The sequence below is a fragment of the Carcharodon carcharias genome, chromosome 22 (assembly GCF_017639515.1).
Source record: "Carcharodon carcharias isolate sCarCar2 chromosome 22, sCarCar2.pri, whole genome shotgun sequence".
NCBI lineage: Eukaryota > Metazoa > Chordata > Chondrichthyes > Lamniformes > Lamnidae > Carcharodon > Carcharodon carcharias.
Window position 1 is genome coordinate 54,274,026 of NC_054488.1, and position 18,161 is coordinate 54,292,186.

At 41.1% G+C, this 18,161-nt stretch overlaps 1 protein-coding gene across 1 annotated transcript in view; it reads right to left on the bottom strand.

The window, feature by feature from the left end:
- Positions 1-1,041: 1,041 nt before the first annotated feature.
- aatkb (apoptosis-associated tyrosine kinase b) overlaps positions 1,042-18,161 on the bottom strand; it is a 115,178-nt gene continuing 98,058 nt past the window's right edge. The window contains exons 11-15 of the mRNA XM_041217294.1: positions 15,187-15,336; positions 11,137-14,716; positions 6,741-6,903; positions 3,993-4,220; positions 1,042-2,173 (exon numbers count right to left, since the gene is read on the bottom strand). Coding sequence (XP_041073228.1) covers positions 2,145-2,173; positions 3,993-4,220; positions 6,741-6,903; positions 11,137-14,716; positions 15,187-15,336 — 4,150 coding nt within the window. The 3' untranslated portion in view covers positions 1,042-2,144. The remainder of the gene's footprint in view (positions 2,174-3,992; positions 4,221-6,740; positions 6,904-11,136; positions 14,717-15,186; positions 15,337-18,161) is intronic.

Genomic DNA, 18,161 nt, shown 5'->3' on the forward strand with positions numbered 1-18,161 from the left:
ATAAACATCTTCTAAAAAAAATGTTGACATTTGAAGTGGGATGAATGCAGACTAAATAGCAGACTTTTATATAATAGTCTCTGATCATATGTAATCAAAACATACCATATGTAATCATACGTGATCATATGTAATCTTCATGCAAAGTTGGGTTAGAGAACAAAAAAAATTGGACTGAATTTAAAATAAAGTTGAAAAATTAAACAGGCATTAATAGGTCTATTTATATCCAAAATATCCTCGATCCTTAAAAGGAGTAAAATCTAGCAGCAGAGGAGATGATATTGTCACACTGCTGTACGAACCTGTCCGATGTTCGGTCAACTCCAGAGTAAATTTATCAAACTGCTCCAGTTACCCATGCAATTAAACTCAGGCATTTTGCTATGAAGCATTCAGTGGTTAGAGATGGTAGTCTGACCGAATACACACAATGAATAGCACAATAAATTTCAACCTAACAATTTGAAACCTGCTCCTTTGACTCGCAACATCCATTGTGGAAACTGCTGCCTCTATTTATCAATTTAGCTTCTGACTCGTTAATTTGCCTCAGGCCACTACCTCACAGCGGCTGAATAAATCAAATGTTGTTTCTGATCCTAATAGGATTCCCAATTTTTTTTCGACCAGTGTTTTATGGGTTGTAATCTGCAATTTTCGCCATTTTTCTGTCTAAGCAATAGAATCTCCTGCAATATACAAAGAGGCTACTTACGCAGTAATTAGAAATCATTGGTTATGGTGACTGAGTCAGTCAAATTCTGTTTTTTATTATCATATAGGAGTCTTACCACTGTTTTGCGTTCAAATCCTGTGTTTCCATGGTCTTTTCTGTGGAGCCCCAAGGTGAGTGGAGTTTCACCGACGACTAGGTGTGGGGTGCGGTGGGTTTAAATTACACCTGGGTCACGTCCTGAACCAGCAGTCGGTATAGAATGGCTGACAGAGGAAAACCTTCGGACAAAGTGGGGGAGGGTCTGAAGGAATCTCGTTAACTGCCCAGCAGAGAAAGAGTCAGGCAGGAAACAAAACCAAATGTAAGATATTGTAAAAAGTTTATTAGTCTGGTGATTTAAACCACATGCTGCTAGCTAAATGGAAAGAAAACATTGAAGAGCAGTAATGACCCGTATTGATCAGTTATACAAAGTACTAACAGCTGTAACACTTAAAAGACAGCCCTGCTCACTGGCATCATGCAACTGGTCAATTTTTTTTTAATATAATAAATGTTGCGTCTGTATAGCTTGATGAGGGAGGCAAAAAACTGCTACATACTCAGCGTCTCCTTTTTAAAATTTGTACTATGACACGATAGCTTAAAGCCATACAGGTAGCAACTAATGTAGCTAGGAGCTGCACAATTTTTACATCTCTTTGGCAACATTTACAATATATTCATCAGTAGTCTGAATGGTTTTACAAAAATAGTATAGAGATTGCAGTTTAACTGATTTTCTACACTATTCAATATCAAACGCGTAAAGGCGGAAACACTAAATACTGTGGACTGAATACTGTGAGGCATGTTCAATGGTACGACATTTGTACTGTGATGTGGGCAAAAGTTAGTGAGCAGCTTCGTCCAAGCACTTCTCGTCAGATGCCTGAGCAGATGAGGACTATAAGCGGATGGCATTATTTGCAAAATGTGGTTCATTACAAACGGAGCCCGAACAGTCTGCAGTGTCTATTTTCAATAAGCCTTCACAGTTGCTCTGCATTGGAGATATCAGGTTCCTCACTGTGGTAGGCCTGCGACATGTAGGGTCTCCTCCGTGTGATAAAACCTTCCCGTCAGTGGTAACCTTCCCCATGACTTTGGGCGCCACACCACATTTGCTTGCAGTGAAATCCTCGGAGTCCTGATTAAATACAGATCGGCTGGATAGGGAAGGGGTGCCCAAACTACATGGAGGAGACTTTGTGAATTGCACAGCAACTTTAACCACCACAGGTGTTGTAACAGTGCGTCCATATGTGCTAGCAGCCAAAACTTGCGATCAAATTGTCCAACAATTCAAAGCAATTAAAGTCATCGAGCGAAACATTCATTTGCGGTTCTTTTTCCTGTCAGGTCTTGTCCATTTGCTTTATTTTCCAAAAATAAAATAAAATTCCAGCCTTGGCCCATGTGTGCGTCATTCCCTTTCACCCTCCTCAAAACTGCCTGGAAGGAATTCAGGAAAAAGAGTTATTAGTGATGGCGCTTTCTGAGTACCAGTGGAATAGTCACAAACTCCTTCTTGATGTCCCAGAGTGTTTTTGCAATCAAATGTAGTCCCTGTTGCAAATGTAGGCAACAAAGCAGTCAATTTGTGCACAGCACTAACAGCAATGAGATAATGTCTGGGCAATTTCTTTTTAGGAGTCAGTTGATGGATAAATATTGGCCAGGATAGCTGGGGAGAAGTCACCCATTCTTCTTAGAAATATCATGGATTGATAATGTGTACATTTGCCTGAGTTTGCCACATGTGTGTCAATGGTCAAAATGGCCCATATTCACCTTTAACCAATCTGGAAGATCCCACACATGCGCAGGTTATGGAAATGGGTGTCACTACATGGGGAAGGCTGGGCTGGGCTGCACACATGTTGTTCACACAGAGTTTCTGCAGGCACGCTGGAGCTGCATCTCACCCTGAGCTTAATAAACAAGGAAAGCTGACCTCAGCTGGCTCCCTCAGATCAACTGATTTAAGTAAAGAGAACACTGAGCCAGGGATCAAGGAACTTGACTGATGCGTGCTGTATGTTTTACAATGCCTGGCTATGCTGCAAGAGGAAGATCTTGAAATCACGTTAAAAATTCAACGTTAAGTCAATAGCAGCTTTCCAGGGATTAAATTCCTGGATTTGGTAGAGTTTGGCAACTTAGGTCAGGAGTCAGAAGATTCGAACTGGACAACCTGAGACAATGAAAGGTACTGCTTCAGAATCTAGTGATTGAAGCATTTGAGATAGGAATTTACATTCGTGTGTTCTAAGAATACAGTAAATTCTTTAGGGAGAGAGGAGTTAGTTTGTTTGATGGGGCCACTGGTGAGTCACTGAATGGGGGGAGTGGTGGGTGGGGGGGGGGGGGGGGGGGGGGGGGGGGGGCAAAGCCCTAACATGTGCTGGGACTCACAGGAAACGAACTAGGGGACAGACAATAAGCTCCTGCACAAGCAAAAAAAAAATATAGCTTGTTCATCTCAAAACCAGAACCGTTCAGGATCAGAAGGCAGCAGAGGGAAAAGTTGTTAATAGGGGCAGTGCAGCATATTTTTATCATACAGAAATACAGAGCACAGCCATTAAACCCTCCAAGATTGGCCTGGGGTCTCCAGGAATTGAAGATCAATTTCCAGGACATTGCTGTGTGTAAACCCTGGTGAAAAACCATCGGGATGTTAAAAAAGGTTGTTTGTTTTAATTTTCTTTGAACGTTTCTCTTTACCAGATATAAAAATATTGAAAGCGGGAAGATAAAGGCTGTTTGGTTGACAGTCAAATATCATCCAGTTGAGAAATAAGTACTCTGAAGAAGAGTCACACGGACTCGAAACGTTAACTCTGTTTCTCTCGCTGCAGATGCTGTCAGACCTGCTGAGTTTTTCCATCATTTTCTATTTTTATTTCAGATTTCCAGCATCCTCAGTATTTTACTTTTATATATGGGTAATGAGACTTGTTGCTTTGCAACTGGCGAAGGTAGGTAGTACATCACAAAGATGGATGTGTTGGCCGACTAATGGCTGGAATGGGGGAGGGCATGTCATGTGATGGAACCTCCAGGAATACATTTGATCACAGTTGGCAAACCTATCTGGTATGCAGTCACAATTGTAAAATGAAGAAATGGCAGTGCAGAACCACCCTTCTTAATGCTTATTTTTTGGAGAAGGATTACACGTCATTGATGAAATCTCCCAACGTTGTTCACTTTGCAAAACTGTCATCCTGCTTTTGTAGCAAAGTCGATTAAAAGAGCTTTCGCTTACCTCCGACTGACTCAATCTCTGAGTCCAATACATGTGTAATTGAGAACCTAGAGACAGTGGCAGGTGAGACGGTGAAACGGGAGAATCGTGTTTTCTGCACCTGATTTTGCTCTGGGCCTGAGGGAACAGCACTGGAAGCAGCTTCAGATGCCAAAGAGGAACCTTCAGTTACTAAGGATGACTTTACTGGCACCAAAGGAAAGTCATCATCCCACTCAAAGCCTCCACCTGTGATGCATATTGAAACACAAGAGAGAAGGTAAATAGAGGTTGATAATTAATTATTTGTACTGAAAAGCAAATACTTTTATACTCATAATTACAACCATCTGATGGAACCAACTCATTCAAAAGGTCAATTTACATAATTGGCTGACCCTTGATAACTATTTATTCTTCTTACATAGTCCATGTAATGAATTAGGACTTTATAAAGGAAAGATTTTCTGCTTGAGCACCCTGGAAGTGTGCAGTACTAAATCAGGCACACAGTATACGATTTCCTGATGTATGCTCCTGGTGGGATATGCTGGGATCGCACACGTGAAAACTGTGGCCATGCATGAACAGAAGGAAGAAAAGGCCAAGGGTCCCAGGAGGATACTGTTGTGACAAACACATTTTCAACATTTGAATGCTTGCTGTAATAAACAAAACCCAACAGATGGCAGTCATAAGCAGACCATGGCACAGATATGTGCAGGATGCGATTGCAGCGAGAGAGATTTAACAGTGGGAAGATTAGGCAGATGCTGCTGTAATAATAAATCTGAGTCACAATTGGTGTGTTGTCTCCCAGATATAACATACCTTACAGAATTCTTTTAAGAACTGCAGAAGGAATAGTTAAGGGAAGGCAGTGGATGTGGTTTATGTGGACTTCAGAAAGCATTTGATAAGGCACTGCACCAGAGAATAAAGGAGAGCACAGAAATGAGGAGAATTTCTTCACACTGGCAGTGAGATTGCTAGAAGGCGGAAGGCAGGTTCTCCAGATTGGAAAAGTGTTGGCGCCGATGTTATTTACTCTTGACATAAGTGATCTGGGCTCAGAAATTAAAGGAACAGTATTGACATTTTCTTATGACATTAAATTGGGAGGTATTGGGAATTGTCCCAAAGAATCTGAAAGATTGCTGGAGGTGGATGAACAGGATTGGCAGATACAGAACAATGCAGAAAAATGAAAGATGTCTTTGTATTATGAAATTAAGAATAAAGGAAAAATACCTTAAATGGTAAGATTTTAACTGGAGCAGATGATCAGAAAGACATTGACATGGAGGTATACAAATATATGGTAATACAAAACACGCATTTAGATAGCCCCTTTAATCTAGTAAAACATACCAAGGCACTTCACAGCATTGTTATCAAACAAAAATTGACACTAAGCTACATAAGGAGATATTGCAACAGGTGACCAAAAGCTTGGATGAAGAGGTAGGTTTTAAGAAGCGTCTTATGGGAAGAGAGGGAGATGCCGAGGTTTACAGAGGGAATTCCAGAGCTTACGGTCTCAAGAGCTGAAGGCATGGCCACCAATGGTGTCGCGATAAAACCCGGGGATGCGCAAGAGGCCGGAATTAGAGGCGGGTAGAGATTTTGGAGAGTTGGAGGTCTGGAGGAGATGAATGAGATGGGGATGGGGGTTGAGGCCATGGAGAGATTTGAAAACAGGGATGAAAATTTTAAAACTGATATTTTGCCAGGCTGGGAGTCAATATGGGTCAGTGAGCACCAGGCTGTTGGGTGCACAGAACTTGGTGCAAGTTAGAAGAAGAGCAGCAGAGTTTTGGATGAGCTCAAGTTTACAGAGGGCAAAAGCCCATAAAAAAAGGCAAACAAGGTCAGTGTGACTTGTGTCGAGAGTCACAGGACATAAGAAATGAATGGAATAAAACTTTGAATTTGTACAAGATGATGATTAGGTTGGAGTTGCAGCCCAGAACATCAGCCTGACAAGCAATTCTCTTATAGTTGTGAAGGTTTACGACGTGATTGTGATAGATTGCGTTGATAGACTGATTGGAGCTATAGCAAATGAAAATGAAAGGGGAGGTTAGTAAAAAAATTCCTTATGCAGAGGGTTGTTAGAATGTAGAATTATCCATCATAACCCCTTGTTGAAGTAAAATCCATAAACACTTTTAAATTAGATTGTTGGTTGAAAGAAGTGGGACATTAAAATGGAGCAAGAAAGTGGGATTAGACTGAATGGGCCAAATGATGTGTTTCTGTGAGCGGATGAGAACTGAACATTATAATTGTAAAAACAAAAAACAAAAAACTGCGGATGCTGGAAATCCAAAACAAAAACAGAATTACCTGGAAAATTACCTGGACCCTTCTGAAGGGTCATGAGGACTCGAAACATCAACTCTTTTCTTCTCCGCCGATGCTGCCAGACCTGCTGAGTTTTTCCAGGTAATTCTGTTTTTATTATAATTGTAAACATACTTATGCATAAACATCGATACGCAGAGAAACTATGAGGTAAATCTTTCTCTGATCAATCGGCATTATAAATGTGTTTAGGGTCCAACTGGTAAATGAACAGAGGAAATCTTTGCTAATATTTACGATGGTGCTGTACATACTTGCTCCAACCTCCCAGATGATATACAGTATCTATCAGGTAATGTCTGATAAAATCTTCTAACAACCATGAAGCAGAATTGGATTTTTTTCAATCTGCAGCATTTTGTGAATATGTTAATTGTACTGGAAACAGTAAATTCAGATTACTTTCTTCAGAGAAGTTCCCATCCGACGAATTGTTGGAAGTATTCTGCCTCTCCGTTGCCGTGGAGACGCTGGTGCTTTTGTTTTGCGAGTGTTCAGGATGGTATTGAAATGCTGGGTCAACTTCTGGAATGTTCTGCTCACTCAGTTCACCCGTTGGACTTTCCTGGAATAAAGTAATAACACATTTGAGTATAGTTCCACACATTTGCTAGTGTCTGGAGAGAGCACTGGGAGGATGTGAGTGAAAGGCTGGAAGACAGCTGGAGTTAGCACTGAATGGAGACCTGTGGGAGGGAACAAATGGGAGAGCAGAGAGGAGCTGGGCACAGCATCAGAGGGCAAGGAGAGTGGAGTTACCAGCAGGTGCATCTGCACATCTTTGATCTGTTGTGAATGTGCCTGTTCTACACCAAGCTTTTGGACGCCAACCTTAAGATGGGCTCGGTCCTGAGTGTGGGCAGTTTGTGTTGCTATCTGCTAGTGGGGGAATGTTTACCCAAGGTGTAGGCTATTGATTTTGTGTTCATTTGGGGGAGCAGGATTGGAAAGTGGAATAGGGAGGGAATGGTACTTTTCAGTGAATTATTAATTGTTAATGCATTAATCAGACAGTGTTTATTTCCAGGACTATATAATGCCCAGACATTGACACCTTGTGAGACTGCAATTGGGTAGTTTTGTAACCAAGGCATAACAGAGGTGGTCTGATTAATGGTACTGCACTAATAGACAGAAGAGATTGACTACATATATTTTCTATGGCCGGGGAAACAGTTATAGTTCAATGTTGAGGTTAACAGTCCATTCAACAGCTTCAGCTGACACAGTGTGAATGGTTGTGATGCCACCAGGAATGGACACCTCAGGGCAGATGCTCCGTATGTGGGAGATGGTCTGGTTTGGATGACCAGAGTTACAATTTGAGCTGTTCCTCATGTTCCACTAGTGGAAGTGGTCACATTTTCCCTGGCCGGTCCTCCAGTGGTTGAGAATTGTCCAGATTTTTTGTGGAAGGTTGAAACCTGGGACTTCACCACTAGGGTCAGTTACCAGGTTGCAGTCGGTGATGTCTGAAGTGAGCCAGGACGTTCGCCATCGAGAGGTGCGGCTGGCATCCATTTGTGGGTGTGTTTCAGAAGGGGCTGTGAGGTTTCAGACAGGTGCATGGGTTTTCTTTTTGAGGTCCTATGTCAGTGGGAGTACTGTCAGCTGGTGTTATTCTTTGAGGAGGCTGTTTTTCCCTGTGGACATCAGGAGGTTCAAATGCCTGTTTACACAGGGAGGAGACAGCAACCTTCATGTGGTTCCCCCTGTTAAAGCAGGTTTTCCAATTTGAAAGCCTACAAACTAATCCTGTCAAGAAGATGACTGAACCCAGGCCACGAGGATCCAGGTCCAAGCACTAAAAACCTACTGGAAAATGCTATTGCCTCTGAGATCCAATTAGTTGAAGCTTAGAAATGTGATTGGCTGAAGGGACAGTCATTTCCCCTTCTGCCCTCAGAAGTATTTCTACAGTATTGCAAGTCATAAACTACACAACCAAAAGGACACACATGTACAGAGATGCAAGATTCTTAAAATAATACAGGTTGTTTGCATTTAAAATACCTGCAATAAAATAGTACAATGCTTAAATGTCCAGCGACAGCACAAACTGCAAAATGAAATCTATGCTTTAATGTTGCACAATGTTAAATAAGTCCTACTATAACACGTTGAAATTTAAATGAACAAAATCAGTTTCGAACTTCTATGACTGCACATGCATTAATGGCATTAATTATCAGTGCTGAATAGCTGAAGGATCATGATCAAGGTTACAAGATTAAACGTAGGCGATTTAGAAAAAGACAGGAGAAACCACTTTACACAGAGATTGTGAGCTTGGGAAATTTACTTTCAGTGCTAGCATTGAGGTAGAAATGATGCCAACATTTAAGTTTAGGCTGGAAAAGTGGCTGAAGGGGTATGGGAACACGGTGGGCAAATGCGATTGGAACAATTTGCTTGTGTGGAGGGTAAATGCTAGCAAAACCTGTTGGGCCAAATGGCCTGAATCCGTGTTGCAACCTGTGTATTTCGTTGCTTTTGTATTATTTCATCCAATTTCTGAATAAGAAAAGTGCCAAAACAGAGATGAGCGCCAATACCGAAGATGTATTAGGCTATTCAGATCTGTCATCACTTTAATATTCTGTTGATTCAATAAATGCTACAATCAATAGCACAGTAGAAGGTTACCCGGAGCAAAGTATTGAACACTTGGAACAAAGTGAATCCTTTAATCAATTTAACTATGGAATCAAATACGACAACACAATTGTAGATGTTGCAAATGAATATTGTAAATTATTAATACTCTCTAATAATGGTGCCAATTATATAACTTTACCAAATGTCACTGTTGTCTCTGGAGATGCAAACAAGCCACAGCCATGGTTTCACTTACTTGCTGAAGTATTGAGGCAGTCAGTGAGTACGTTAAACAGGAGCTTCAGACAGGATGCATATGTGTGTCTGTCTGATGACACATGTCAAAGGAAGTATTGTTTCAGATCTGCATTGTTTTAAAGAGTGAATTCATCACACCACCATATTAAACAGTAAGAATTTAACAGCCATGTCAAAGAATTAAGAAGTACATTTCTCAGTTTCAATACATATGAACTAGAAAAAGGCAGAATTCCAGAAACATCTAATTTAGTTTCATCCTCATATTCTGATTCCACTCTCCACACCATTCACCAAATTTACTGATGATGCTAAAGCTTGGAGGTTTGGCAGGCCCTATATGGGACCATGAAAGAGTTCAGGAGGATATGGATAGGTCAGAAGAATGGGCAGATAGGTGGCAGATACAATTTAATCTGGAGACGTGTGAGCCAGTACACCTGGAAGGGAAAAACAATCAATGGGAATAAACCCAATGGCAAGACGCTGTAAGGTGTGGATGGTAGAGAAGCCTCAGCATTCAACTACAAAACTGTTCATCGCACTTGCCTTTTACAAATAGGAGCACAGAAACCAAGAGGTAATGATAAATTTGTATAATCTGTGCTTAGGCCATACAACATTGCACAGCTTTTGGAGCCCATAATAGAAAGGAGGTTGAAGCTACAGAAAACATACATCATAGGTTCCCCAGAACGATCCCAGATAAAAAAAACTATGCTGATGAGGAAAGGGGCTTAAGATAGCGGGACTATTTTCCCCTCCAAATTCTCAATCCCACCAACACTGCCTTTACTTTATCCATTTCCTTACGGTTTTGCCTGGTTCACATATTCCCACTTTCCTGACCTCTGATCACAGCTATTTCTTTTTGCCCACTGGATCTGATTTACTTTCTTTGAGTTCTTGCGAATGCTCGCCTGCCATAGATTTTACACAGGCGCGGAGCCTGGATAAACGAGCACCGAGGAGGCATTGAGACTTCACACAGGGGAAAGGACCTAAAGAGAAAAGCTCTCCTGTTACGCATGGAAGACTCATCTCTGGAGAAGGAGAAAAGGACTTGCTCCATGCCTGCAGCAAGGGGGGGGCAGGTCTGCATTGGGAATCTTATAGAAGATATGGGCAGGTTTTGGGATTTTCTTTCAAAACTGTTACAATTTGTCTTCATATGTTAAAAGTTGTATTTTAAGGGATAAACATTAATTAGGGCAATAGGAGAACCATCACCCTCAAATACTGTCATGTGTCCCGCCTGTGCAGTCAGATAAGGATAGTATCACCAACAATTCAGTACTTTCTCAGCACTGCACTGATGGCATGTTGGCATCTCAGAATTGGGGCTTAAACCATACCAAAACCAGACACCCTAATGGAAGAGGAGGCAATTATCAGGAGTCATATTAATCTTCCATTAATTGGTTTGTCAGAATTATTAGTGCCCCTTCGACTCTGAGGGGGACTAGCATTGCACTCACGGGCAGAGACCTGAAAATCCAACACTCCTGTTGCACATATGTGGAGTGACGAGGAACAGTAGATGGGAAGTCCCAACTCATGTCTGGGAGATAAGCATCTGAAGCCATTTGGTCCACCTAGCTCATCTGTCCAGAGAAATTACAGCACCCATCTGCCTTTTAAATGACTGGTAAGATTTTGCTTCTACTACCTTACTCAGAAAACTATACCAAGTATTAATCAAGGTTTGATGAAGAGCTTTTTGGTATCAGTCTTGTATTGAGTTTTATACCCACAAGTCCCTTGTCTTAAAGTTGTGGTTTATCTTGAAATTGTGCCTTGGATTAGCCTTTTCTATTCCACTTAGTATCTTACATACAGATAGACTTTAAATTGTCCTTGATGGCTGATTAGATAACTTACTATCTAAGCTGGTGCATCAATCTATTAAACTAGAAAGAAATGTTTTCAGGACCCTCCCTACCTGGTCAAAAAGATAGACAGTGACATCATCATAGAATGACACCGCTTTTTTCTTTCGGTCAAGATCATCACAGAAGGTCTCGCACACCAAATTAGGTAACTTTAGAAGGCTCCTCAGGTTCTTCCCATCATCTTTCTCTGTTACAATAATGGGAACAGCGGGAATTTCTTCCTCGCTCTCTTCACTGTGTTCCTGAATGTTATAGATGCCAAGTTCCTCATCGGAGTCATCACTTTCATCATCATCCTCATCTTCTTCATCTCCTTCTTCCCCATCGAAAGCCTGTCGGGATTCTTTCTTAATACCTAATAAAGGAAGCTCTAATGACAACTGAACTGACTGTATTTTGGGAACAATGCAGCTCTCCAGCTTTTCCTCAACGTTCAAAGAATACGGCTGGAATTTCCTCATCTCAACATCAGTGCATTGAAGTCCAACTGTGTCGCTACCTTGTTCAGATAACTGCTCTTCCAGTATTAATTCTGTCCCATCAAAGATGCAGCCTGATGTTTTGTGAAGGCACCCTTTCTTACGTAAAGATACCTGCTTCTTTACAAGAAGAGTTTCTGAATTATAACTGCTTTGAACAAATCCATCCTTGTCCTTCGAATTGGAGCAACCCGCTTCTTCTAATATCTGTCTACAAACTAAATAGTCAGCTTGAACTGCTTTTTTCCCATTCCCAATTTCTAAGTCCTGATCATGAAATCTCTCATTTGTTACAGGAACACTTAACTCTGTTGTTTTCTCGGTTTCTGCTTCTGTCAATACGACTGCATCTGGATGATCAAATATTGGGTCTATTTCTTTCTCAATGAGAATGGAAACTTCAGCAGAGAAACCCTTTTTGCTGCTCACTAAGCCCTCTGCAGGATCATCGTGTAACCTTTGGATCAAATTGCAATGCTCTAAATTTCTACCTGCACTTTTTAGGCTTTCATTTTGCTTCAGGACAGCGCTGTTCTGCTCTGAGCAACTCAGATGCACACAGTCATTCTGTTGTAGAGGAATGTTGGCAAGGTGTTCTTTATTTAGTTCCATTAGATCAATCTCACCTTGGGCAGGATCATCTTTCTCTGAATCTAAGGTTTGATATCTTTCTGACTCAGCGTCATAATCCGAGAAATACGCTGAGTCCCTGTAGGGATTTTTTTCATCAATGGCCTGTGGTTCAGAGTCCTGTGACATTTCCGCATCATCACTACCCACCTTCATCACAGTAACATTATTGGGTTTGCCTATTTTGGTGAACAGCTCAGGGTCCTTCTGTTCAACTGGCTCCTTCAAAACAAATTCAGGGGATTCAAAATTCTCTGTGTCATAGCCACTGTCTGCAGCCTTCGGTTGGAGGGATGAATAATATGATGTTGGACTATACATTTCACAGGAACTAGTTGTAGATGGGATGTCAAGTGACTCGAGTGAATCTGGTGTCCCCACTAGTTTCTGCAGAGATTTGTGAGAGAGAACAATGTCACTATTTTCATAGTCCTGGGTTAAATCCGTAAATATTCCGGAAGTGTTATCTGTTTCATCTTCATCACTGCACACATCAGTTTCAGCAAAGCTTACACTGGAAAGGGTCTTTATTGGAGAGCTGTCAGGGTCTTTAGATTCTACACCAGATGAGGTGCAATTTTCACTTTTATCAACTGTTTCAAACTGGGAACAGTTTGTCAAATCCCTCACTGCAGTTTGCACTTCGTATGTATCATCGGTCATTTCCAGTTCTGAATGAATGATATTGCTATCTTTAACTTCTACTTCAATCTTCAATTGGGTTGGACTATGAACCTCTTCTCTATCAATCTTTAACTGATTAGTCTCTTGAACAATGACTTCCAATTGATCATTAATACTGGCCACGTCTGCATCTCGGCCAGGTAAACTAGTTTCACCACCCTCAGGTTGGGTCCTGGCTTTGCCATAGTCACCAAGGGCACAACTCTTCACGGTCATGCCAAGTAAAGGGTCGACTAGTTCTTCACTCCTTGAAGCTTGCAATCTATCAGAAATGAGAATCCGACTTTCCTCTTGCTGGGTCACTCTATATAAAGTGTTAAAAAGCCCATCTTTCTCTTCAGTAATGGAGAGTGACTGTTCAAAACTTTGACTGTCCTGATCAACTTCTTTGTACTTTGCCTTCCTGTTGCAGTTCCCATTCTCTGCTTCAACAGAATGACCCAATCTAGAGTTGTGTGTATCAGTTGTATGGGAAGAGAGTGGAGTGACATTTCCCAGCTTGGACAAGTCTAGTTCTGAAAATTCTGTTTGGAGCCTTCCATGAAAGAATTCAGTGCTATTATCTTCCTGCTCCTGCAACTGTTTTGCTAAATCCACCCTGTTATTATTTAAGAAACTACTGGATTCCCATGATTTTATCTCAGGTGTCAATAAGTTTTCATCTTCAGTTAACAATGTGCTTGTGGATGATGCTGTAACCTTTTTGGATGGCATGTTTGCTTGTGAAGGGTCACTGATTGCAAGAGTCTTCATGGTGTCCAAATCATCGATTGAATGTAATGTTGTATTTACAAATTGTGCAGAATATTTAAACTCTTCAGCAGCAGGTACTTGACATGTTTTATTTGATCCAGTTTCATCCAGTTCATCATAAGAAGTTACAAGCAATGAACAGGAATCCCTGAAGGAACTAGTTACCAAAGGAGATATTCCCAAAGGGTTCTCACTACTATTTTCTCCAGGAGTCTGTATTTTCCAATCATTACTATTTTCAGAGTAATTCTCTAACAAATATTGATTAGCATCATCCACTGTGAAATGTTCATAGTATGTTTGGCTCTTATTCTTGCTAAAATATTGGCTGTCTTCCCAGGAATCTTGGGTTGTTGATGATACCTGCCCCAAAAGAGGTTCCATGGTCAAGGAGATGGTTGGGCTGTTCTCACAATCATCTATGCTGTCCCTTCCTTGTAATTCTTGCCAGGACGAAGACTCCACCTGCAAGTTTGCATCATAATCAGGGCTATAGGAACACATCGTATAGTCCAGATCCATATTGCATTCAGTTGGTTCCTCAATACGTATGTAGTATTCCCCAGTTACTGAAGGGCTGTGCGCACTAATAACTGGCACAACGCCTGGTGGCTGCAGGTTCTGTGGAATGTTAGACTGTTGCTTAGATTCATAGAAGGAGTTTGAGGAGACAGGGGAAACACTCAAACTTAGCCTTCCTGACGCACTGTTTGGAAAGTAGATCTCCTGATACTGGGCACTGCCATGGCCCAGGCTTGCAGAAGATGGCGGAAAATTATCCATCTGTGTGTGGTCCCACTTATATTCAAAGTTAAGGCCTTGGCTCGTCTCAGTTACTGTCAACACATCATCCACTTCAGTATGAAACCCATCTGTTCCAAACTGCTCCAGGAGTGGAAAGGACGAGACTTCAGCTGTATGGCTGGTGCTTGAGCCACTTGGTTTCATTGCATTCCAGCGTTTTTCAAACTCTTCCTCGGCCTCACTGGATGCTTTTGCACAAAGATAACTGAGGAGCAGATGGACTTCATCTGCTGTGGGTCTTTGCTCTGGTTGCAGCCAACAGAACTGCATCACCTCGTACCTGTAACCAACACAAGAGGTTTAAGGAGTAGTTTTGGTATGGTGATATGATTAAGTATATATGCATTTCTGCAAAGAAGATCATTTGTTTAAAGATGGGAATTAATGTATAATTTTGAAAAAGCAAAGAGTGGCACAAAATAATTGTAACAGAATCCATTTGAGTTAGAGCATAATTATAATTTACAGCAGCTTATCGATAAGTTACAAGTAATTGTGGTTTATGATAATTGCACAAAGACATGGCTGATAGACTTCTAATACTAATTATAATTACTTGATGTTTTCAGTGAATGACAGTGATTTATAAAGGTGATGGTTGTATGCTGGAATTTGTATTAAATTAAGATTAGTCTGGACTCATATTACAAAGTAATTATCATTGTGTAACGGATAGAAGGCTAATGGTTACTAAGGAGATCCTGAATCACCAAAACATTATATGTGCAAATTGCGAAGACATTGACTTACCATCGGTCAGACAGTGGCAGGTTCAGCAGGGGTTTTGGCAGTTTCAGTTGCTGCTCTTTAATAGCATACGTAAGCACCTCCTTATCGGAGCACCGGTGATAAGGCTGGTTACCAAACTCAAACAGTTCCCATAAAGTTACACCCAGCGACCTGTATATAATAAAGAACTAGAGAATGAAAACAATTCATAACCAAAGGAAGGGCAGCTGCTGCCAACTGCAACTCTCACAAATCCCAAAGTTGTCCACAGACAAATGTTCACTTTCAACCAAGAACTTCCATTCACAAGATGTGGGCATCGATGGCAAGGCTGACACTTATTACCCATCAGAATTTGGTGGCAACTGAGTTGCATGTTTGATGGACCTGGCCAAAAACAAATTACTTGCCCTTCCTACAGTTATCAGTTGCCATTGAACCAAGGACTCAAGCATACGTTAATACATGGAGACAATATTGTACCAAAACCGAAGATTGGAATGTTACTTGGAAACATATATCTAGCCTGAGCCACACAGCAACACAGGACTAATATTCACAGCTCTTGATGGTGGAATAATTCAGCTGTTCAAGTGGTTAAAGCTCTCCAATCATTGGTAAACTATTTATGTGTGACTGTATAAGAGATAAGGGGCTAGTTGATACTCTCCATATCCTAGTTTTCAATGTACTTGGACAGGTATTTTGGCATTCAATTTTGGGTGGTAGGTTGTGGAACATTTTTTACAGAAGTGGTCACTTGTTTTTAATATTTAATCAATAGCCTTTACATAATAATTAATCGCACACAAAGTAGTGTAGAGATGTTTTTGTGTATGCTTGCGATACACAAGGGATAGGAATTTATCTGAAACTACAATTAAACTGAGGGAGGAAAGCTCTTTATTTGCTAAGTTCTTCTCCAAAAAACATCTCAAGAGTCTTAATATCCCCAATCTGTGCATATATTTTTCCTGCTTTAGGTTTCTCTTTCTCTCACATTTATGATTTCTCCCTCAGATAACTGCTATGGTCTTTAGCCACTTATTACAAGCACAGCCTTATCATTGAATACAAGATTGCCAATATTTAGAGGGGTTGCAGACATATCCATAACGTTGTCACTGCATCTTGTCATCAGCTGAGAACAGCAATTGACTCCCGTTGTGATTTTGTTTCCTGCGAGATCAAGGGCCCCATTGAGATGACCATATAGTGGACCAGCTAACAACCCAAAATACCAACCCTAAGCAACAGCACAGGTCAAAAGCCCAGTAAGGCTTGGACTGAGATCTGGGTCCCTAGCTTTAGAGTCTGAGCCAATGAGTTAGCTCAGGAAAAAAAAGACATTCACTTTTGTCTTAATTCCTCCTCAACCACTTAACTTCTAATTTCATTTTTTTTTTACAGGCAAACTCATGATTCTCAAGGTAAGTGGAATATTGTGCCCATTGCCAACTTCACTTTGAGATGAGATCAAGCACAGGTTGGATATGGCTCCTCCTATTCTGCTCTATCAATTCACTCAACTGCGTCAGAGGAATGCTTCCCAAAACATCAGAGTGCCATCTTATCTCCAAACAAACAATCTTCATGACAGTTTTGAATTAAATTGCTCCTGTTAATACTGAGCAGGCAATTATAAAAATGATGGCTGGTTCATGATCTTACTGTCAGGATGAGGGAGTTGGCTTTTAGCAACATAAACATGGGAGACATGAACATCATCTACCTTGACACAAACTGCAGAATTGCTGATTGTGAAAGCATCTTCAGATAGGACTACCTTCTTATCCTCTAATCAATGATGCTGTCCATTTCCCTTTGGCCTTTAGATTCATAGAGAGGCTGTCAGCTTACTGTCAAATCACTAGCACGGATTAATATTTGGTCACTAAAAGGTGACAACTGAACTTACTTTTTGTACCTTTCCATTACAGTCTAGACTGGAACACACCGAAAATATGAATCCCATTACAGGTTATGGAGAATAAAAGAAAATATAAATCATTGAAACCAAAGTTTGACACTTCATAAATGAATGAATTTGTCCGTAATGATTGCCTCTTCTCCAGGACTCCAGCATGAACATTAAATAAACAGAGGCAATTAAGTTGCAAGAGAGATTTGGCTGTGATAATGATGTATGAGCTAGTAATGGATGTGCTGATCAGACAGCATGATATCTTCTTCTTATCACCAAGATAATTGAAATTTATCACTTTATTTTGTACAAATCAGTAGTTTCAAGGAAATTGTTGTAAGGATCTACAGAATACAGAATTTATTTTGCTCCAAGCCTAATGCTTCATTCGTCAGCTTGTCTCTGACAAGATATCAAATCTTCTTCCGTCCTATTGTTACTTGTGCATTCTCTAAGCATTATTTTCAGTGTCTATTCTTTCTATTTTTTATTTATTCATGGGGATGTGGGCGTCGCTGGCTGGGTCAGCATTTATCGTCCACCCCTAATTGTCCCTTGAGAAGGTGGTGGTGAGCTGCCTTCATGAGCCCCTGCAGTCCCTGTGGTGTAGGTGCACCCACTGTGCTGCTAGGGAGGGAGCTCCAGGATTTTGACCCAACGACAGTGAAGGAACGGTTCTAAGTCAGGATGGCTTGTGTCTTAGAGGGGAACTTGCAGGTGGTGGTGTTCCCATGTGTGTGCAGCCCTTGTCTTTCTGAGTGGTAAAGGTCCTGGGTTTGAAAGGTGCTGCCAAAGGAGCTTTGGTGAGTTGCAGCAGTGCATCTTGTAGATAATACACACTGTGCATCAGTGGTCGAGGGAGTGAATGTTGAAGGTGGCAGATCAAGCGGGCTGAATTTGTCCTGGATGGTATAGAGCTCCTTGAGCGCTGTTGGAGCTGCATTCATTCCAGATTTAAGATCTTAAACCGTGCTTGTTTATATGGATGCTAAAGATTCCACAGCTAACATTCATCCCACAACCACCACAAACGACAGATTACCTGATCAATTGACCATTTGCTGTTTGTGGG